General features: G+C 43.3%; 1 protein-coding gene across 1 annotated transcript in view; it reads left to right on the plus strand.

Annotated features, from left to right (window-relative positions):
- The first annotated feature begins 1,470 nt into the window (after positions 1-1,470).
- Positions 1,471-23,927, plus strand: part of vars1 (valyl-tRNA synthetase 1) — a 32,285-nt gene continuing 9,828 nt past the window's right edge. Inside the window, exons 1-16 of the mRNA XM_022243454.2 lie at positions 1,471-1,826; positions 5,359-5,434; positions 6,376-6,476; positions 8,120-8,247; positions 10,486-10,650; positions 11,594-11,795; positions 13,749-13,857; positions 14,153-14,332; positions 14,602-14,726; positions 15,615-15,718; positions 17,478-17,636; positions 18,543-18,633; positions 19,622-19,727; positions 20,896-20,966; positions 22,423-22,653; positions 23,353-23,500. Coding sequence (XP_022099146.2) covers positions 1,629-1,826; positions 5,359-5,434; positions 6,376-6,476; positions 8,120-8,247; positions 10,486-10,650; positions 11,594-11,795; positions 13,749-13,857; positions 14,153-14,332; positions 14,602-14,726; positions 15,615-15,718; positions 17,478-17,636; positions 18,543-18,633; positions 19,622-19,727; positions 20,896-20,966; positions 22,423-22,653; positions 23,353-23,500 — 2,194 coding nt within the window. The 5' untranslated portion in view covers positions 1,471-1,628. The remainder of the gene's footprint in view (positions 1,827-5,358; positions 5,435-6,375; positions 6,477-8,119; positions 8,248-10,485; positions 10,651-11,593; positions 11,796-13,748; positions 13,858-14,152; positions 14,333-14,601; positions 14,727-15,614; positions 15,719-17,477; positions 17,637-18,542; positions 18,634-19,621; positions 19,728-20,895; positions 20,967-22,422; positions 22,654-23,352; positions 23,501-23,927) is intronic.

The following is a 23,927-nucleotide window of genomic DNA, read 5'->3' on the forward strand; positions in this document are numbered from 1 at the left end:
TTTCTACGGAAGTTCACTGGGGAAAATGTACCTTAGACATGATATTGGGAACGAAGGGGCGAGGATCGATGGGTGATTGCGGGGGTCGGAGGATTATGACGTGCCCGACCATGGATGGAAAAGTATGGGGACATATTGGAGGGGTGTTGTTCACACCACATGACACTACGGGGCGATATTCATGTCACGTATATGCATCTCATCTGGAATAATGATTATGTGCTTGGCCGATCTTAACGTGCGTTGACGACAGGCTTATGAGAATGGCTGCGACTAATGCACGAGCTGCACATTATTCCCTAGTATTATTAGATTCCTGGATAACCGTCAAAAAGGAATATTAAGTGCTTTCTATTGTGGTCCTTGAGGGACATCAAACATCGCAAATATCTTTGCTTTTTTTCGCACATTTTTATTTGCAAAGATATTTGCGATGTTTGATGTCCTTCCAGGGCCACCATAGCTTTCAGACTAACACTGTTCTCCCTTACACGTTTTGGTTGTTGGGGATCGGAGTCCAAAAACATCCACAGCTCCTTAAACGTTTTTCATCGCAACTAAAAGTGCGTGTGGGGGGGGAAATCCCCCCCCCCCCGCACACTCGGATACATACTCCCATCCCCGGTTTACACCCATGCTGGATGCCATGCATACTGTTTTCTTTTATAAGCACAACGTTCCATCCAGCAAGTTCATTATGAAAGAATATACATAACTATCATAGGCCTATCGAAAGAGTTTATATTTCGCAACGAGAGACCGCAAGGTTTGACCTTTTATAAAAATTGATCGGAACAGTCCAAATCAAGATGATGTAATTCTGCAGTGGGCCAGCCTTGGAGCGCAAAATTTTGCCGGTGCCAGCTGAAGTGATGCATGACGTAACTTGATGTAATAACTGTACTAGTTTGAAGTTTCCATTTTTAAAGATTTTTATTTTCAAATACTGTGTGGCACTATCCCCATAATTACAAACCGGAATTCAAATTGCTCAGTGCTCCCACCGTCAATAACCGTATCCACCATGTCCACGGTGGTTGTCCAAAACTAAAAGGATTTTTATTATTAGGCTACATGCTCCCCTTTGATTAAATCAAGGTTACGTCCTGTGAAAATACACTGAAAGTAGCTGGAAAACCGAGAGATTCTAAAAAACAGACCAAAGACCTTCATGGACCTCTAAACCTCTCCCTATCACCAAGGCATGAGTTCAAGTTTAACTTCATCCTTGGGGAAAGCGTGTAATGTGCGCTGACATCTTGCCCCTCGTTCGTCTCGTCGAATTTAAAAAAAACTAAAAATGAGTTCAATTTTTTCTAGTCATTATAGAAAATAGTCTAGTTAACTTAAATAGATGGAATCAAATATTGAATTCAGAATGATGGTGTTTTAGCTTTAAGAAATATTACACTATATAAATAAAATTTTCATCATTTTGTAGAGGATAGTACTGAGCATGCGCAATATTGACATTAGCATGTGTCTCATGCAATCACGGAGCTGTCAAGGCCAGGTGTTCACCTGTTCCTAATAAAAGGCGATTTTTAACCTGCATTTTGCCCATATCTGTTGAACAGTTCGATTGCATTGATAAGTTCGGTAGTTTATTTAGCCTAGGCTTGATAATTATGCCGACAGCTGGTGAATCATCGGAGCAGGCGGCAGCTGGTGATGGGCCCGGCGGCGCCTCTGGCCCGCCCAAGACAGAAGCGCAGCTCAAGAAGGAGCAGGAGCGAGAAGCCAAAAGACTGGCTAAATTGGAGAAATTGAGGCTGAAACAAGAGAAGGAAGCTAAACAACAGGCAGAAAAAGCAGCAAAGTCTGCGGTATGTAGGCGTAGTTCTCAAAACGTGTTTGTTTAAAGTTTTGTTTGTAACTTCATAATTGTCAGATTGTGGCCTGAATGCTGAAAGGCACCATGGACACCAGGTGACTGTTGGAGCTAATGAATGTTAGCAATGCTAATAATAGCATGGTTAGGCTTAACAGCTAGTAGAATGAAATTTCATGTATTGTGTCCAAGGCTAGCATAAATAAAACATCATAACATGGGGCTTTTTTTAATATTCACTACTTTTCATTGTAATCTTTCATTTATAAAAATAATGGGCCTACCTTCAACATAATCAAACAAGAAATAATCTTTTCATTTCCAAAATCGGGAGTCGGGTTTGTGTAGTGATGGAAAGAGTTCCATATACGGACTCCACCAATTTTCAGTAAATTTGGCTTAGCGGACAGGTTTAAAAGGGGCGGCATTTATTTGGGAGGGGAGGAGATGTGAGAGGAGATTTTGTAACTTAGGGGGACACGTTTAAAAGAAGATGCCCAGGTTTAAAAGGAGCCCCTTCCCATTTGATGCAAAAAACAAAAAAAAAAGAAAAAAGTTTTGCCCTTTACCATTACTCATCTTTTTTTCTATTCTTTCTCCCTCTTTGACTTTTTCTCTCATTTTTTACTGTCTCTCTATTTTTTCTCAATCCACCTATCAATGCAACATTGCAAGGGTTAACACAGTTTGTTTATTGGTAGACATGCAGGTGGTATCGCTAGGAATCGAGCCTGTGATAGAGAGAATTGTTAGTCGTTAGAATTGTTAGAACAGTACAGTCTAACTGACTAAGCTACTTGTGTACATGAGCGCTTGTTGCCCGATTGAGTCACTTTGTTCCGTCTGAAGATACGGTCGAATTTAGCCGAGGTCAAGATAATGTCATGATGAATATTTACAAAATGTGATATTCATGGTGATGAATATTAAAATAATTGAAATTCAAGAATAATTTCATGAATAATTAAATGTTCATTTTGCCTGAACAGGGTACTCATTTTTGCATGTAAGTTGACTTTGCCTGAACTTCCGTGTATTACATCATGACAGTGTGCCTGTACGCACAAACCGTTATTCATTGTAGACGGCAATGTTGGAATTGCGGTTTCAGGTTGAGGTCGTCAATCAAGAGTCAGCAGAGACCCTTACAGGAACACTGGAAGCAAAGCTTGGGAAGGAAAGTCTTAGCAGAAGATTGTTTTCCTCCTGTAGAAGTCCCTTTAAAAGATTCTCCTAACTTATGAAAGCTTCCCCTGATAAAATGTCGGACTTTTCTCCCCTTTAGAAGATTCTCCTCACTTACAAAAGCTTCCCCTGATAAAATGTCAGACTTTTCTTCCCTTTGGAAGATTCTCTGAACTTGCGAATTAGAAGAAAAAAAAATTTCTTACTTTCAGCTGTACTGTTACCTCAGTGTTGTTTTCATTACTTGTACACAGAAAACTGTTCGAAAATAATTTCATCTCAACTGAAAATCACAGTTACGCAATTGCCTTGTGGTATAAATGGTCCATATATAACCGTCCGCGAAAAGTGTTGCTATTCACTTCATTGCAAACATAGTGGCGACTGTTCGGTCATGATCGCTGAGTAGTGATGCCGTTCTTGGCACACTGTGCACACGTGCCACACTCATCCTTAAAGTGCCTCTAGATAGAAACGTATCCCTTGTAATGGAATGGAACTACTTGTACATGTACAGTAGCTAGGCTGCGATTATTCATCACAGCACACTTGCTGTCTTCTGTCATGTGTATTGTATTGAATACATGTGCAAAGATGGCTGCCAGTTTGATGTATTGTCCACACAAAGTGTTTATCCAAAATCTGGCCTAAAAGTCACTTTTTCAGACACCTAGCCCACGTTTTCCCAGATTAGACTTAAAGCTAATCATATCATCTTTATGGTTAGTTCACTTTTTGAAGAATATTGCTTTATTGTTGGCGTCCATATATGGAACTCTTGCTGTAGTGGTTCTTTCCTCACCTTCCACCTCTGCGGTCTGGGTTCGATTCCCGGCTCAGTCCACATGTGGATGGGGTTTTCAGTCCCTACCAGATTCTGTGGGTTTACCCAGAATATTCCTGCGGGGTTTTCCTCCCACTTTTGTCTCCTCTCTACAGGTTTCTTCAGGTTTGTGAGCTACATGTACAGCGCCTAGGGGACTTTTGAGGAACTTTACCATAAATAAATAATAATACTTATTTACACACACTGAAATGGCAATGGCTAGGCCAACTGGTCAGCTAGCTAGGACCTCCTGACTTCAGCCAATCAGATTGTCGGATACAAGAATTTTCAGTAGTTTGAGGTTACATTTCAATTTTGAAAATGAAGTATTTTCACTGGAAAAAATTGATCTTGATTGATCTTGGACTGTACCATTCAGGTATGGGTGTGTAGGTAGTGCAAATAAAGTGGTGGACACATTACTTATCACTAATTACTCTCACCAGAAGAAGTATTAAATTAGGGCCACCTTAGAGACAATACTGGACATTGTACGTACTGGGAACCAATCTACATGTACATGAAACTATGAAGCAAGTGGTAGATGGCATTGAAGTGGTAGTGGATCCCTAATTTCTTTGCAACAGAAATACAATGTTGTGTAGAAGGCTTAATGTTTGGAAGCATATTAGGCCTACTGAAATGGTGTGAACAAATACCTTTTTATAGCAAGAGTTCCATGCCTGCCACTGCGTGTACCTTAGACCTACAAAGTCTGTGGGCCACAAGAGAAAAAAACTTGGCATTTACAGACAAAAACTTCAATGTTTTTCTCACTCTGAAAGTGGTGTTTCTTCATGAGATTTACACTTTTTGGTTGGTTGAAGTCACATTACGGAAGATCAGTGACTCTGGATACTGAACTCTTTCTCGCTGAGGGACCCGCTGAGTTAACAGTGTCAATATGGTCAAGTATTGTTAACCCTAACCGCCAAGTGCATGTGTATTGTTTGGCTTACAAGCACTCAGTACTACAAATACTACGTAATAGACTGAGCCTGAAGGACCTAGTGCTACAAATTACTACTTCTGGCTAGGTTTACTTCCATTGTTACTCATACAGAGAATACTAAAGCCATGCATTCATAGTGCCACAGCACTGTATGGTACATGTACATCGTCTTTTCTATTGTATTTTATGGCTTCAGAGAACAATGCGGTCATGCCCTCTTACAAGCGACAGCGCTGATTACTACATTTTACTACAAGTAGTAATTTGCAGTATTATGTAGGGTTAGGATTAATCAGCCCTGGCAGATGTTATTGCCTGCGAGAGGCAGAGATTTATCAGGTTTGCCCTTACCTGGCCAAGATGCCAGTAAATTGGAAAGGTTTTAGGGTTTCAGAGACAAGCAGGGGTTCATTTGCTTGTCAAGATGTATTAATAGAATAAAGCTTATGATTTGTTTCCTTTCCAGTTGTTTACAAAGTCACTTTTCTCTTTGGGATTCATTTATATGTACGGGCACCTCTATTTAAAACCTGATGAGCACTGTTTCTTGTTCTTAATTTCCAGGCCAAGGAGAAAAAAGAGAAAGTGGAGAAAGTGTCAGCTACCTACGACAGACCCACACCCCCGGGGGAGAAGAAAGGTACATGTACATGGCCAGAAGCACACGGACAAGTCTGGTTTCTGACCCTTTGTGCTTTTGGGGGATGCCAATATGAAACACTGAAGAGAAGGGGGAAGGGGAGAAGTTAAAAAAAAAATGGAGCACTGCATTTGCACCGCAGGGACCATTGCAAGTGTGACCCGCTCTGCAAAAAGGTGTATTAAGTTGCGCAATGCAAAAATGCCTCATGGACCATTCCATGTGCAGAGGGTGAAAATATTTGGAGGCCAATTGCTTGACCAGAAAGCCTGTCTTGCTAAGGAAAACCAAGAGAGTGTCTAATTTAAGTTGAATGTTTCTGTTCGTTATGTTCAAAGGGCATTATCTCAAAAAGCTTGTCTGGTAAAATGAAATTGTAGGAATATGCAAATGGAAAATCCAAAACTCCAAAACGCAAAATGCCACTGGAATAAATTATATATCAAATGAAAGCTGAGGATGTGAGCAATTATATTATTTAAGTTAAATTCAAAATTATGTGACATAATGCACCTTTGTGCAGAGCTGGTCACATGTTGTATTTGTGAGTCATGAACATTTTTGTCAGTTCTGGATATATACACAGCTACATGTAGTTTCTTTTCCGTGATGCTTATGCGAAGAGACGATGCAAGATTTGGCTCAAAATGAGAAATATTGCCAGCTGCATTCACCTGCATGCCTGGGCCTGACTCTGTGTTAGGTCAAAATGGTGTCTTGGTGTCACCCTGTGTTGGCCATTTCTGACACCTTGTTTTGTGATGCAAATGGATGCGTTGTTTTGCTGCTCAACTTCAAGGCAAGTGTGAACACCCAGCTGTCGGATGTACATGTAATGCTTACTAAAATGTGACTTTATGTATGTGTATCCTGACACTGGAAAGGCAACGAGTAGCTGACTGTCATAAAAAAACTGGTAGTATTCTGTGCTCTTCTCCCAGATGTGAGCGGTCCCTTGCCTGATGCCTACAGTCCTGCCTATGTTGAGGCTGCCTGGTACCCGTGGTGGGAGAAGCAGGGATTCTTCAAGCCGGAATATGGAGTGAGTGTGGAAACTTATTTGTCCTGGCTTTTCTCAACAAAAAAAGGAGACAACTCAAAACTGAGTCAGTGTGATCAGGCATGTCAGGTGATCAGATTTTGGACTTGCACGTTGTGAGACTAGACATATTGTATCTCGGTAAAGATGTTGGATACTGCATAACCTAAGAAGGCATGAAAGGTATTCCCTTGCATCACACAGGGCTGTTGGTCGGTGTGACCTGTTGTGTAACCCTGTTTGCCTCAGATTGTTCCCTCAGCATTGAAGGAATCCCCTGTTTTTCCTCCGAGGGGATGCTCATAGCACATGTCCCTTCCTGTATGGGAAGGAGATCCTTGAGATTCGTCTGAGTCTGAAACCTTTGTGGAATACGATATACAACCAATGTCCAGACAACAACACGTGTTTTCATAAAGCACTGTCCCATGTGCAGTTTCATGTGATCTCTATCAGCTTCCTTAGGTTTGGACCCCCCAGTTGTACACTTGCTGCAATCTTGTGACCCTCAAGAAGCTTGGTCACTTCTGTTCTCAAACTATCAGTAAAAAGGTCAAAAAGGTTTAATATTCTTCCTTTTTTGTTACTTTCTGATAGGAATCAATTTATAATACAGTGTGCAACCGTTCATTTACATGCCCTGCTTTTCAACTGTAGGATCGATACCTTGCATATCATGGTTCTTTAATTGTTGATGTTAATATTGGCCTTGTCTCATAATATGCACAAAAAGCTCTTTCAATGTGTTATTATCCACACATGAAAATTCCAACTAAATTTGCCTTTGAGAACAATTCTGTTAGAATCAAAATGTCTGGCCCTCTGACTTTCAAGATCCGTATATTTCAGGTCGCTGTAGTAATCAAGCTGTTTCCAGTAGATCATGTATATTAGATTTCTGGTATTTTTGGATGCGTCAGAAAATGTTAAGAGGCACCGAGTCGTTGGTACGCAACATTGAATACCATCTCCCAATAGTCCTATGTACCGATGACGTTTACCGTAGTGCACGGTGGAATAGAATGGGGTGTGTCATATGTTAGTAGAAGCAGCACGTACAAGTTGCATTTGGTCACAAGAAAGCGAGAGGTTCAGTTATACCATTTCCAGTTGTGGAGATAATTTCCTTGGAAGATTCAAAACGATGGTTACACAGAACCTTCTTGAAAAAGAGATAATTGTACTCATGCTTATGGCAGCAGTATATATACAGATGGATGTCATTTTATCCCACCAGTGCATTGTAGTAAACATTGTGAGACATGATTGGGTCATTCCATGAAGTTGGGGCAATTTGTGATGGTGTCCTTGTTACGGTACATGGGTAACTTTTACCACCTGTCATGACCTGTAGAGTAGGTTATTTACTCTGTAAAAATAACACACACCTCTGTATTCAGCCTTGCAAGATGTACATGTATAACAATGTCAATCTGGAATCCACGTGCAGAGAAATAGCTGTTCATTTTTATGGAACCCACGTAACCATGGACACCATCACAAATAGTGCCCCAACCTCATGGAATGAGTACATTAGTAAATAGTACATAAGGCTGTTGTTTCCCCTGAAGATACTTCAAAAGTGGCCCCTTCCTATTGGCATTGAAGCCTTGATTGATATTTATTGTGTGATTTTGACATTACAGAGGAAAAGCATAAGAGATCCCAACCCCAGGGGCATATTCATGCTCTGCATCCCCCCACCCAATGTGACAGGTAGCTTACACGTTGGTCATGCCCTCACCAACACTGTGGAGGATGTCCTCACGAGGTGGTGAGTAGTCAGTTATGGGCAGGTAGTGTTCTTAGAGTCGCCCGTCCATTCCAGCGCGAGAGCTGGCATGCTTGCACATAGCAAAGATGTCCCTGAGGTGGCAAGTGACTGCATGAGCGCACAGGCTCATGGGCATTTGGCACGGCACAGGCTGGGCACAGGTGACCAGTTTATGTTGGGATGTATGGGCGCCCAGATGCATTGACCATACATGTATGCTGCCGGGTTTAATTAGAATTTGCATGACGAGTTCCCAGGGGATTTTCAAGATTTTTTTTTTCCGTTTTCAAAATTCTTCAAAAAATTCATAACTTCATTTACTGAGTGTCTACACCTACCTTCTCTAATCTGACATGCAACCTCCATTGACACCCAAGTATTTCAGCCGGGCCTCCGCCGTGTAAAGAGAGCCCAGCTTGTGCGGTGTTGCATAATTTCTCTTGTTCCCAAAATTGGCCCAGCGCGCTGCTGGCGTCTTTTCAAGTGCGGCCAGATTAGCGTGCAGCGGTATTGGAGCGCTGGGGTGCTTTTGTCCCTGATGATAATCCACTTTCCCAGAATGCAACAAATAGTGGTACACTGTTTCAAAACAGTGACGGATTACCTCCGCTATTGACAACTAAAAAAAAGTTGGCAATTCCCAGCAGCTCAGTCTTTTGTTCCAAGTATGGTCTTTGGTTTCAAGGCCCTGCCCCTTGGTCCAATTTCGAGCACCCCGGCTATACTTGTAAACCTAAGGTCTCCGGTATCAGGAACCCCGGCACGAAGTGATTAATTCCTACCTACAATGTACCTAGCGCCTCTTTGCTAATGAGGGTTACTTCCAGTGGGGGCAGATAAATATACATGTATGCTGTTAATACAGCTACATAGATTGGAAAGTTTGTGACTTAAGCTGGAAATGACACACATGCGTATGGAAGCCACTAGCAAGCGGCTGCAGCCATGTCCCATAAGTTTGCGACTACAGCTGGAAATGACACACATGCGTATGGAAGCCGCTAGCAAGCGGCTGCAGCCATGTCCCATAAGTTTGTGACTACAGCTGGAAATGACACACATGCGTATGGAAGCCACTAGCAAGCGGCTGCAGCCATGTCCCATAAGTTTGCGACTACAGCTGGAAATGACACACATGCGTATGGAAGCCACTAGCAAGCGGCTGCAGCCATGTCCCATAAGTTTGCGACTACAGCTGGAAATGACACACATGCGTATGGAAGCCACTAGCAAGCGGCTGCAGCCATGTCCCATAGACATGAGGGTTACTCCAAGCCTCGGGCAGAGTCAGAGTGTATGACGGCATCATCCTGTCTCAGTAAACTCTGGCACTGGGCCAACTTTTAACACAGGCACATATGGACCCAGGGATCCACATCTGTGTATAGCCAGCTAGATGATAGGGGAGGAAAAATTGGCTTATAGTGTGCGGATGCTGCACACTAAAGCTTTCTTGAAAACAGTTTCAGAGGCATTTTGGAGTTGAGGTTATGTCTAACAAAAGGAAGAGCAACAGTCAAGGAAACCAAGAAATCAAGTATCCAGCTTAAAAGAGTCCTCACAGTGCAAGAAAAGTGACATTTGTCACCTTGTTTTCTCAAGTGTACAAAAGCAAATGTCAGCTTAAGGTAGCCTTGAGTGTGCTAACCTTACATACCTAGTGTGGACTTGGGAACATGATGCAGGAAAGGAAGACGTTCTGTGGACTTACACATGTCCACAGGACGTTTCCCCTTCTCTGAAAAAGAAGTTCAGAGGCATTTTTGGGTCGCGGTCATCTGTCGTAAAAGGAAGAGGAATAGTCAAGGAAGCCTTGTACCTAAAACCAGCTGAGTTTTCTTGACTTCACGAAAAGAAAGGAAAGTCCACACTAGGTATGTAGGGAAGTAGGGGTGTGTGAGTTTGTTTCTGCATTCAATTGGGGACCTTGAACAATAGAGGACAATAAGGTCCCTGATTGACAGAGGGTCCACGATTGACAACTGTGTACAAAACATATGGGTGGTCCTGTAAAAAAGTTAAAGTACAAACAAAAGAGGAACAATAGGGGGTCCCCCAGTTGCAGGCAAATACACACTTGGGTGTGTTTGTGTTTATATCAAATAAAACCAAACTAAGTTGGAGCCTTCGTTGATAACTTTTTGAACTTCATACTGCTGTCCATGTGACGGATGTTGGCATGTCCAGCTGAAGCACCAGAGTTTATTAGAAGTTGTTTTTTTTTTTCTCGGCCTCCAGGCATCGCATGCGAGGGGAGATGACCCTCTGGAACCCGGGATGTGACCACGCCGGCATCGCCACGCAGGTCGTCGTCGAGAAGAAACTGTGGAGGGAGAAGAAGCTATCCAGGCACGACCTCGGGAGGGATAAGTTCGTGGAGGAAGTCTGGAAGTGGAAGAACGAGTAAGGAGTCAGCATTCTCATGTACACGTTTCTAGTGACAGTGTCACCCTTATCTTTCTTCTCAGCCAACCTGCTTGCGTTTTTGTCTTGCATTTAATCTCGTGCACATCCCATTTGATTCCATGCATTCCGAAGGTTGATGAGTGTGAATAAGGTCGTGTATCCTTCTTATATTTAAGTTAAGCAGTACAAAAGTATTTCGTAGGGTATCGTGTCTAAATATATATTGAGAAAGTTCAGGATAATTTTTCCGTAAGGGTAGATCTGGGTCATTCCATGAGGTTGGAGCACGGTGTCAATTGTTACATGGGTTCCATAAAAATGAACAGCTATTTCCCTGCATGTGGATTCCAGATTGACATTGTTATACATGTACACATTGTAAGGCTGAATACAGAGGTGTTTGTTATTTTTACAGAGTAAATGACCTACTCTACCGGTCATGACACACGGTAACAGTTATCCATGTAACAAGGACACCATCACGAATTGTGCCCCAACCTCATGGAATGGCCCATCTTTAAAATCCTTTACACACAGTTATCTGTACTTTACATGTACTTCACTCTAATTCTGATTTGAAGTAATTCCTGTAAGAGTCAATTAGTTATTGAGACTCGAAGATCATTCTGATCAGGGTCAACTACATGTACATGTGTACTTGTGCAACAAAGTCCGTACACTCTTCGCACAAGAGGCCAAGTGTTGAAGTTAGGCTGGTGCTTGAAAGCCAGATGAACACAATTATCACCCAAAGGTTTCACATTGAAAGTTGGAATTTAAGACCTAAATTTACCAAACCAGTTAAAGTGGAAATTACTTTTGTGCAATCCGGGCCATATGAGTTTGTGCAGATGTTGCATTGGTTGGAAGGAACAAAAACACCTTCTCACCTTGCTTTTGTGAGACCTTTATATGTATTTTTTCCCCTGTTTTCCTCCAGGAAAGGTGACCGCATCTACAACCAGATTCGTCTGATGGGCTCCTCCGTGGACTGGGACCGTGCCTGCTTCACCATGGACCCCAAGCTGGCCAACGCCGTGCAGGAGGCCTTCATACGCATGCACCAGGATGGCACCATCTACCGCAGCAACCGACTGGTGAACTGGTCGTGCACGCTCAAGAGCGCCATCTCTGATATTGAGGTACGGTTTGCAGATGTCGCATGATAAGGGGATTCAGTCGGGTGCTTTCCCCCACCGTTGGCTTCTGCGGCTTTGGGTCCGATTCCCACTACGGCCACCTTGTGGATTGGGTTTCCATACCCTACCTGAATTCAGTGTTGTCAAGACCACCAGGAGACCAGACGTGTAAGACCATGAGGCTAGTCACAAACCAGACACAAAGTCAGTCATGAGACTAGTCTCAAGACCAGTCACAAGTAGCCAAATTTGTAACTGGGTAAATAATGACAAAGGTGTTTGCAACGCATTTGAATAGCTTGTGACTTGGAGGTATTGCGATGAGGTTGACCTCTGCAACATTGAAGCCCGTCGTTGCATTTCACCACAGTGTTTGCAAGGCTAGAATGCTCACAGTGCCATTTTTTTTGCCTTCTAATACTGTCTAGGCAATAAGTTGCATCTAAAGCCAACGTTCCAGGAATGACTCTTTCACCCTAACTACCCCAAACCTGCCATACTCCAACAGCAGGTTTTGTGAGGTTTTGGCAGGTTTGGTACCGTACCTGAGGAACTTGTTGAATTTGTTTTTGTGTTGGATTATGTGTGAGTTGGGACACCCAGGGTTCATTGTCTGCAGTGTCTGGCTTGCTGTACCAATTGTTGGACTATGCTTGGTTTTGTCAGGTTTGGTACTGTTCTGTGCAAGTCATCCTATACTGCATAGACCAATCCATACCGTATCACTCAAACTCCAATGGGCCGATTCCGTTGGAGTTTATCAGGTTTGGTACAGTGACCTGCATGTTCAAGTACATAGACAGGTACGAGTACCTGTTGGATAGTGTGCCTTTTAGTGCAGGAGCCTAGGGGGTTAGGGTTGTGCTTCTAGTGGAGGAGCCTAGGGGGTTAGGGTTGTGCTTCTAGTGCAGGAGCCTAGGGGGTTAGGGTTGTGCTTCTAGTGCAGGAGCCTAGGGGGTTAGGGTTGTGCTTCTAGTGCAGGGGCCTAGGGGGTAAGGGTTGTGCTTCTAGTGCAGGAGCCTAGGGGGTTAGGGTTGTGCTTCTAGTGGAGGAGCCTAGGGGGTTAGGGTTGTGCTTCTAGTGCAGGAGCCTAGGGGGTTAGGGTTGTGCTTCTAGTGGAGGAGCCTAGGGGGTTAGGGTTGTGCTTCTAGTGGAGGAGCCTAGGGGGTTAGGGTTGTGCTTCTAGTGGAGGAGCCTAGGGGGTTAGGGTTGTGCTTTGTAGTGCAGGAGCCTGGGGGGTTAGGGTTGTGCTTCTAGTGCAGGAGCCTAGGGGGTTAGGGTTGTGCTTTCTAGTGCAGGAGCCTAGGGGGTTAGGGTTGTGCTTCTAGTGCAGGAGCCTAGGGGGATAGGATTGTGCTTTCTAGTGCAGGAGCCTAGGGGGTTAGGGTTGTGCTTTCTAGTGCAGGAGCCTAGGGGGTTAGGGTTGTGCTTTCTAGTGCAGGAGCCTAGGGGGTTAGGGTTGTGCTTCTAGTGCAGGAGCCTAGGGGGATAGGGTTGTGCTTTCTAGTGCAGGAGCCTAGGGGGTTAGGGTTGTGCTTCTAGTGCAGGAGCCTAGGGGGTTAGGGTTGTGCTTCTAGTGCAGGAGCCTAGGGGGTTAGGGTTGTGCTTCTAGTGCAGGAGCCTAGGGGGTAAGGGATAATGTTTGCATTACACCCAGCAAGAAATGAGACCGAGGGGTACCCCCCCAACATGTCCAATCCCTATACACATTCCAGACTATTGTTATTGAACACATCCCCCCAAGATGTCTGAAAGGAATTCCCCAGATTCCTGAGAGACAATGACCAACACAAAGCAGAGGGGGTTCTTTCCGTCTCATACCTTTCTGCATATGGTTTGCACACACTGTACTGTGGAAACACCTGTCCAGACTTGAGATGCAACAGTAACACGCCATGTCCACGGTGAGAGAGGGTTAGAGAAAAGCTGTTGTTCTTACTCATGTAATTTGCACAGGTCGACAAGCGTGAGCTGCCAGGACGGACCCTGCTCTTTGTGCCTGGCTACAAGGAGAAGGTCGAGTTTGGTGTGCTGGTCTACTTTGCCTACAAGGTTGAGGGCACGGGTAAATCTAGCTTTAAAATGTATTTTTTGGCTGTGTAATTTACTGAAGATTAACTTGAGGTTTCAGTCTGCACACATTGACCTTCAATTACAGAATCCGTCTTTAGATATTTCACTATAGCGACAGCTCCATCCTATGAAGGTGGCAGCGCACTGAATATTACTTGGAGATATTTCTTGGGTTTATCAGAGCCTCTTGGCCAAAAATTAAAGTTGATGTGGTGCATTCTCCAAAAGTCCCCAGTAACATTTAACTCGCCCTAAGTGTGGGTCTACATGTGTCTCTTTGCATTTAGACGAGGAACTGATTGTTGCAACGACCCGTATTGAGACCATGCTTGGAGATACAGCCGTCGCCGTCCATCCCAACGACGAGCGTTTCAAGCACCTGCATGGCAAGCGTGTCATCCATCCCTTCCGTAATTGCTCCTTGCCCATCCTCTGTGATGAGTTTGTTGACATGAACTTTGGAACTGGTGAGTTGAATAGCTAGTTCATTTGACTCCCTTGAGATCACCGTCGTTGCTTGCCTCGAGCATTGCCTGTTTGCAGTTGATAGTGCTTTCTCGTGTGATAAAATTAACATGAATTGACTTCGATTTTAATTGAAAACATAAATTCTGAGGGTTTTACGGCTTATGTTAAATGATCATAACAGTGTACCACAATGGTAGAAAAATCTCATTCATTTTGTTTGTAATTCAGGCTGTACGTTAATGCGTCTTTTGCAACCTCTCAATGAAAGGTGCCGTGAAGATCACCCCAGCCCACGACCCCAACGATTACGAGGTCGGCAAACGCCACGAGTTGGAGTTCCTTACCATGATCGCGGACGACGGGAACATCACAGATGTCTGCGAGCAATTCAAGGTGAGATTGGTGCAGCTGTGGGCAGGTTTGAGAATGAAATATAGTTAGATCGCTTAAGGCAGCCACACTTGAACAGCCCAAGGTGAACTATTTTGTAAAATCTCATTATCACTCACCTTGCTGTCGGTTGCAAGTCTCGCTGCGTTCACGGTGAAGGACATAGCAGACAACTATTTTCACGTGAAGGGTTCCCTCCATACTGATAAACAAAATCAGCTATATACTGGCATGACCACCTCACCCTAGAGCCTGGCTCCAAGTGATTGACCAATCTGGCAAAATTTATGTTATGTGTAATTCAGAACGTTTTAAGGTTTGGTGCCCCGTAAACACTGGTGTCCGTGCCACGGTCGAAGACAACAGGTTATTGAACCTACAATGAAGGTTGAAAGTTCTCCAAAAGTACTGTGACCTGTACCTTGTAGTGTTCCCTACAAAAGGACTAAGTATGCCCGCTGGATTGTTAACCGTGCTTGTAGGGATGATTACAAGAATCTTTTTTTGTCGTTTTAGGATATCTACTAATAATTTTATCTTTCAGTTTTTATTGGAAGAAAGGCTTGGATAAAAATCACCATTTAGTATTGTTTTTATTTCGTGTTTGTTTCAATTTTAACCTTAACACATGTACGATTCTAATTGTGTTTTTAAATAATTTTTGTGTTTCTAATGAATTGCTCAGCATGAGAGTTTATGATAGAGTGAAATATGAAAATCAGACGTGCGTGTATATGTACTTGCTTAGCACAGAGCCGATAACTGTCCAGTATCTTGGGTCATACAAGTTACTTGTCCCTGCTTCTTTGCTAATTTATGTTTTGGGTCAGTAGCTGCAGTGTTTTCAGTTTGGAGCTGGCAATGACTAGCTCAGATGCCTTCTGCTTTCAGGGCATGAAGCGATTTGATGCCCGGAAGGCGGTACTTGCTGCGCTTAAGGAGCGAGGGTTGTACAAAGAGACCAAGGATAACCCCATGGTGGTGCCTGTATGCAGGTAAGAAAGAGCTAAAGCGCGGGAAATAACTGCTTAGCAAGCGGTTCAGGTTACTGGCGGAAATGTATGCTTCTCAGCTTATATGGTTACACATACAGATGTTAAGCACTCTTTTTGTAGAGATTCTAGGTAGATACATGTATTTTCTAGATATTGCTCATATTACAAAGCAAAAGTCATCCCTGTCTTTGTGTGAAGTTAGGGAAAACTTCAGATGACAAAGACAGTCACACTTCAAGAGGTTGTGTTTGCGAAACCTTCACCTACTGAATATTGGTTTACCCTAACAGCCCCAAGTCTTCCAATCTCAGTGTGATTTTACATACACCCTAGAGGGTTAGGGTAAATATTGTAGTGAAGTGAAAAGTGACTATAAGTAATCCAACTCACTCACGCTCTCGCTGCTCACATGCAATGCACAATTGTTACAGTGGAACACCGCTCTACCGAACACCGCTATACCGAACATTTGGCTGTACCGAACAGCGTCCTTGGCTCCCAATAATTTGTGCACAGAACCTACCGAACACTATTCAGTTGCCGTTTGTAATTCCCAAACGTCAACATGATAACAGTTGGTATTTTTTATGTTTGAAAGTGACAAGTGGCCATTAATTTCCCAAGAATTAGAAGGGAAAGCCACCAGTTGTCAACGGTATTCTATAGACACTGGTTTTGCGACTCTACATGATCGGATGTGGAAGAAAACCGCACGTATGCGCACGGTGGCATTGCACTAGCAATAGTCTAAAAAGGGTGCCGCTGATACACAAATCAACCGAGATTCGCCACAGCATGCATCAGAGATCGATCCTAAGTGGTAGTTTCACGACTTTTAGGATAAACGTGATATCAATTTTTTGACTCAAGTTTAAACAAAGACAAAAATAATTAACAGATACATTTCTAGAAACCTTAAACTTGAATGCAACGGCAAAACATCACGAAAACAGCTAGCCAAGGTATCACAAGAGGGTGCATTTCGGTTAGACAAGCGAGGGCGCTATTCAACATGGCAACGAAACGTTCGGCAGTTAAATTCGTTATACCGAACGACAGCTGTACCTAACATTTAGCGTGGACCCCGTCTTGTTCGTTATAGCGGCGTTTCACTTGATTACTTTTCACATCACTACAACTTTGAGCAATATTTTGTAGGTACTTATATATGGCCCCCATGTCCAATGTAATCTGGAAAGTTGGCACACAGTGGAACAACTCACAGTGCAAATGAATGCTAAACTTAAGCATGTTAGGATGGGGGGGGGAACTCGCTAAGAAGTGAATTAATTAGCACTCATACACAAGAACGTAAAGACACTCACCCACGACTGCAGTAGACGGAACCCACACCGGGTGGGAGAGAGATACTTCCATTCTACACTGGTGTCTGCTGTAATGCACAATGAATGGGGCTTAAAGTCTTACAGTGGGAGGGGCTTGGGCTTAAATAAATTATAAAAAGGGGGTACACACTACCAAGAAAATGAAGGGAAACTTTGAAAAAAAATACAAATTTTTAAATCAAAGGGGCTCTATTACTATAAAAAAAACTACATTTACTGTAACTGATTTCTGCCTCTGCCACACTTATAAGATAGAGTACTTTGTTGCAAAGTGTCAAAGTCCCATTGGGACGTCTTAGTTTGGAAAACCATTCCTCACCTTGTACGGAATATGTAGAGATGTACAAGATATGGAAGGCAAATGCAAACATTTCTATGTACATAAGATACGTTGGTTTTTGTCTCAATTCCAGTCGCTCCAAGGATATAGTTGAGCCGCTGCTGAAGCCGCAGTGGTACGTAGACTGCAACGACATGGCGAAGCGCGCAATAGCGGCTGTGGAAGAAGGCCAGCTGAAGATTGTCCCCGACATGCACATCAAGACCTGGAACAACTGGCTGACAAACATCAGGTGAGGCTGAGAAAAAAACCACCGTCTGATGGCCCAGTGTGCACCTGTCAAGCAGTAACAGGAAGTGCTGACAGCAGGTCATAAGCTACATAATGTTTTTCATTGTCAAATGGGTTGGGAAGTTGCTCAGATTGCAAACCACTGAGTAGCTGAATTTTCACAACAATGACAGCGCCCCCACAAGTTGTTGCTTCATTCTATAAAGTTGGGGTTCAATTTCTTGTGCCCCTGTCATATCTGACTTCCAATTTTGGAAGTTTAGAATGCCATTCTTTTCCAAGATTAAGTAAATGCTAATTACCTGGCATACAAATGTAATTTGAAACCAATATGAGTGATATTTCCATTTTAATTTCCAGAGGTCGCATGTAAAAGGGACACCAAAGTTTTGGACCCCAAATTTGTTGAATGACGCTCATAACTGTATAAGCCTGATATCGCAAATTTCAAATCTGAAACGCTGTGTCGTTGCAGTGCATACATGTGTGTAACTCTGGCAGGAATGTTCAAGCCTACATGGACATCCCCATTTGCTCTATTTAGATCGCCAAAAAATGGAGAGAGGTTCTGTGTGGAGAAAAATCATGTGTATCGAAATTAAACCCTGGTCCAGTATCCCAGAGTTGGTGAGCCAGAAATAATGCTTAGCAGACTCTTGTTTTGAACCGAGATCCAGCCACGAAATATGACATGTTGACAGGGGGCCTGTTTTTTTTTTGCAGAGGATGTAACTTTTGCTCAGCTAATTTCTGCCTCCAGCGGCTCGATGGAATCAGCGCTCACAAATCCTCACCGGTTTTCACGTTCTGTCCTACGTTTTTTGACCCAAGTACTTATTGCATTGGTACATTCCCTTCCATTTGTACTTTACTACTGTACATTTCCCGATTCATTCTTCCATTGCAGGCAATGGTGTATATCTCGCCAGCTGTGGTGGGGGCATCGTATTCCGTGTTACTTTGTCACCGTCAGCGACGACAGTGTTCCCCCCGGTGATGTAAGTCATTTGACCTTTCCAGAAACGATTGTGCTGAGTTACGACTTGAAGGAAGACTTGACTTCTGTTTTTGAAGCAGTGCACTGAACCATTTGCAGTCTTTGTTTTCTTCCAAACGGCCCTTGTTTCAACTTTGGGCAATGACTTCACAGACAGCTCTGTTGCCTTAACCCTTCGGGAGTTCAACTCACCCCAAAATCTCCCATGGTTACACGTACGCCTTTCATTTTTCATTTTGTTCAGTCTCGTTGGCCAAGCACTCTGTCAGACTGGCAGTCATAAGGTCATTGACTGCACTGGGACGTGACCGTGACATGAGACCTCTTGTACAGTCAGATAGCACCTATGCCATTTTTGGAGCAAATTTATGACATGGCTGGGTGAAAAACACTGACTGTCCGTTGTATCCAATGCCTGGTCATTCAGGGAATGGCAGTGCATTGAAGCAAACAGAACTGGGTATTTGCTTTGTGACTGGCAATTTGGAATTGTTATTGGGACGTTTAATGTCAGTTCTCAGGCAAGTTTGACTCAGATACTAATTCCTGAACATTTTAAGAGTGAATTATGAAAACTTCCCAAGTGCTTCGCAGGGTTAAAGCCTGTGGGAGGGTAGTCTCACTTCTCCAGTTGCATCAGTGTGTTACTATTCCACAGACGCTGTGTAGTCCTCTCACCCACCATAGTGCCGTCAACACGTGACATTACCGTCATACATAAATCATGTAGAATCCACCAGTATCCCCTGTCGGCCATTGTGGAAAGAGACTCTCATAGGTCCTTGCCGCCTCCTGGTAGAAATTGTTGAAAACGTGCTTCAAATTGTTGAAAACGTGCTTCAAATTGTTGAAAACGTGCTTCAAATTGTTGAAAACATGCTTCAAATTGTTGAAAAAAGTGCTTCAAATTCTCCACTGACTCATAACATTGTGTTGTGTCTGAAGAATTTTGCATACCTGAAGAAATGATTTATCATCCTTGATGATAGAATGTCGACAACAAGTACTGGGTCAGCGGCCGGTCGGAGGCAGAGGCTCTACAGGCAGCGGCTGAACGCTTCAACGTCCCTGCTGAGAAGATCTCACTTGAACAAGGTAAAGTAGCTTGCCCAAGGCAACAGCTGAAGGATTCATTGCAAAAAAACCCCACAATCGCTGTTGTCACTGTAATGTGCCTGTCAATTGTAAGATGCACCATCGGACCCCCCCCGGGCACGTACGTCAGTTGTATACACAGATGACTATATTTGGAGTCCAGTGACACACCCCTGGGTCTTGTTCCCGACGTACCATTCACACATTTTTAGGCGCACCAACACCGAGAAACGACGCGCAAAATGATGTACAAATGAGGGGCTGTGGAGGGACAAACCATGACGGACTCAGTACACATTGCATGAACCAATTTCGCTTGCATCCGTATTCACATCGCACGAAAATGAGACCATATGTACAAGGTGTGCATGCCACAGAGATTGTACTTGAATTGGGGTGTCTGTTGTTTTGTTGATGTTGCAAAGAATCTCCGTTTCCAACAGAGAGAAGCCATCGTTCTTAGTTCTGTTCAAAAAAATTGTAGTGGTAGGAGTGTATTTGTGCACAAGTGCAGTCAGTGAGACTCTTCACCTTCCTTTGCAAAAGTTTAGGACCCCCCATACAAGATGCATTAACCTGAAGAAAGCAGACTTAAGCCAATCAATCATGGCAATTAGTATCTTGGTTAAATGAGCTATTTGACTACATTTCCTTGATTTGACATGTTAACAGTCTAATATTTAGCGTGCCCTCCTTTATTTCTGACTACTTAGACTGGCTTTGTTTGCCCATGCTGCCTTACAGATAAAATGTCATACGAGGTCTGCCTTTGCAAACAATTTCATTCAAATGGGTTTATACTGATGTTATGCACCGCTGTAAAAACATGTTAAGCAATCATTCAATGAGATAATGTAATGGAGACCCAGTGATAGAAGTACCAATAAACGGTATGTATTCTCAAATGATTCTCGAATCAGTGAGCTTATCAAACCAAGGACAGAAGGGGATTCAAGTTTGCTAGATACTCGATATGCAGAGCATCACTGAACGTCACAGCACTGATCTGAGAAAAGAGAAATAGTTGCGTCAGAGATTGGAGTGAGAATTGAAAAAGACAGCCCAGAGTTGCATCACAGCCTGGGTGGGATTGGATGAGAAATGACCAATCGAGCATCTTAATACCCAGATCATGCTTGTCCTTTTGTTGCCATCGTTCTCGTCACAGATGAGGACGTGCTGGATACGTGGTTTTCGTCGGCTCTCTTTCCGTTCTCCATATTTGGCTGGCCCAACCAGGTAGGTGTTTTGCGAGATGCTCTCAGATATAAGTGTACACTCCCTGTGGAAACCTTTCGTCCTAAGCAGTCCTAAGGCCTCCAGTGTAATTTCAAAGTGTCATTTTCCACACACTCAGGGGTTTAGACTTAAGGCTTGGGTATGCTTAAAACCACGGGATTTCTAGCCATTTTCTTCACCTGAATTGGCACTCGTGGATCTGGGATTTCTGGTACAAATCTGCGGCCAGACACAAGGGCGCTTTGCTTCTGTGCTTCCCCTGCAAAGTGCCCTCTACTGGATGTGAACTTTTTATTCCCGTAGGTGGGTGAGTCAAAAGCATGCATCGTACATGCGTATTTTTCATAGGAAGGTTGGGGGCAATTATCGTAAATGGGGTGGACGAACTCTTAAGTTCTTTAAGCGGCAACTTAAGATCTTTCTCATGTAAAGCAATATAATTTTTATTGTCACAATGACCACTTCTGATCGTATTTGTAGCCATGAAAATGAACTTAACCTTTTCTTTTCACAGTCCATCTTCAACAATTACTTTATAATTGCTTAGAGCTACACTCATTTGTTGTTTCTTATATTAATATGTATGTTTGTTTTGTTTACGGGCATGCCTACCACAAGCTTTGCTTTTAAGGTGTTGCCACCTCTTCTGGCATATATATGTCTTTTAGACTTGTCTTATTATTATATTTCTGCCACGTGAGGAAATAAATGTGTGTGGGATTGATTGAAGTATAACATACAACAAGATTGCTCTGTCGGCCCGTTGCACCTTGGCTCAGTTAGAAGACGGCTACGCTTGTGAATGGCAAGGGGATGGTTTTAGTCGGCATGTATGCAGTTACGATTTCTTTTGGGGGGGGGCATTAGTCGGTTGGAGCATTTTTTTATAATAGGTTAGTAAAACCTGACAATTACCTTCGACCGTTAGTTTTTAAGTGTCCGCGAAATTGATCGAGCTTGCAGTTAACTACACCCATAAAGATAACTACCCCTCACCCCCTGTACGGAAAATATTCATGTACTGGACTGCTGCACTATGCTTTGTGAAATTAAAATTGAAACAGCGTTTTCATTGTACGGCAGATTGCAAAGAATTGTCTCAAACTTCAAAGTGTGCGTTCCATCGTTCATGTTCCAAAGTTTTGTGTGTGCGAGTTTGTTTCTGCATTCAACTGGGGACCCTGAACAATAGAGGACAATAAGGTCCCCGATTGACAGAGGGTCCCCGATTGACAACTGTGTACAAAACATATGGGTGGTCTTCTAAAAAATTTAAAGTACAAACAAAAGAGGAACAATAGGGGGTCCCCAGTTGCAGGCAAATACACACTTGGGTGTGTGTGGAGAGGATGCACTTCATGTTTGATTAATTGCCAACCAAATATGCATGCAGCGTTAACCATAAGTAATGAGTGTCAACTCCCAAGTGCTGTTGACTTGGTTTCCTTTTTTTCAGACGGAGGACCTGGACGTCTTCTTCCCCGGCACGCTCCTTGAGACGGGTCACGACATTCTCTTCTTCTGGGTGGCGCGCATGGTCATGTTCTCCCTCAAGCTGACGGACAAGGTGCCCTTCAGGGAGGTGTACCTGCACGCCATGGTACGGGACGCCCACGGCCGCAAGATGAGCAAGTCACTGGGCAACGTCATTGACCCCATCGACATCATCACAGGAATTACGCTAGAGGTACTCCACCATTTTTTTGCATATTTTCACGTCCGTGTTGCATTACTATAGCACCTTTCATTGGTACTAGTACTCAAATGCAACTTTGTACTCAAATGAGTACTTTGTGTGAGTATTAATGCCCTTGCTGAAATATCAAGGAGCAGAGTCCTTGGTTTTGACCATTAAACATGGTATTAAATTGATCATCGAAGTATTTATGTGAAGATGCCAAAGTGATTTATGAATGAGATATGGCCAGATCTTGTCCTTGGCTGTCAATGCGACAGGTGGTCTATTCCAAACCCTCAGTAGCAATTATAGACTCTACTCCAGCCTTGGGTGTGTGGTACAACTTGTACTTTATTTCACAAGTACTCCAGTAGCATTCGACACGGGTAATCCACAGTACTTAGTACTTCAATCAAAGTACCAAATCATAAGACTGCCATGCTGTACAGTTTCTGGACAACAGTTGCTTAGTACTGGAGTCCATTTTCAGAGTGCATTTTTTAATTCAAATGTAAACATTTAAAATACTAAACCTTGGTTATAAATTTAGATGTTAACGAAACTTTAATTGAAGTACCGTACTGTTTTTTTTGTTCATGCTCAAATACCTTGCACCCTAAAGTGTACGGCACTACATTTTGCTGACTGAAACTTCCCTAAAATACGGCATCTTCATTCTCGCGTTTGTCCCCTTTTTTCCGCCATCAGAGTCTACACAAGTTGCTGGAGAATAGCAACCTAGATCCCAGGGAGATCGCTAAGGCCAAGGAGGGCCAGAAGGCTGACTACCCCAACGGCATACCGGAGTGCGGCACGGATGCTCTGAGGTTTGCTCTGTGTGCATACACAGCCCAGGGTATGTCCAGATCCATCTTCTTTTGCCTTGTGATATGTGTAGCAGTAGTTTACACGACAATGCTTATCTCACATTATCCTATTTAATCCTAACCATCCTCAATCCTTCAAAATCCTCCGGGTGGTTTTGGAGGATTTTGGAGGATTGAGGCTGCATGGCAAAATTGCATTACTGATTGCGTAGGATGCATTGTCTCAAGGTTGGGGGATAGACCTTGTGTCGCTTATGCTCAGCCATTCACACTGCCTCAACATAATGAGAGGAATTGCTGGAGGATTTTGAAGGATTGAGGCAGTGGGCACCCCTTCCACAGAACATATTCAAGAAATACCGGAGGATTTTGGAGGACTGAGTTTGTATCCAATTTTTTCACGGGGGCAGTTGGAGGATTTTGAAGGATTGAGGGTTTATCCTAGCCAGAAGGTCA

Source organism: Acanthaster planci, linkage group LG11 (assembly GCF_054643075.1).
Source record: "Acanthaster planci isolate LZ-2023a linkage group LG11, COTS_SCS, whole genome shotgun sequence".
Classification (NCBI taxonomy): domain Eukaryota; kingdom Metazoa; phylum Echinodermata; class Asteroidea; order Valvatida; family Acanthasteridae; genus Acanthaster; species Acanthaster planci.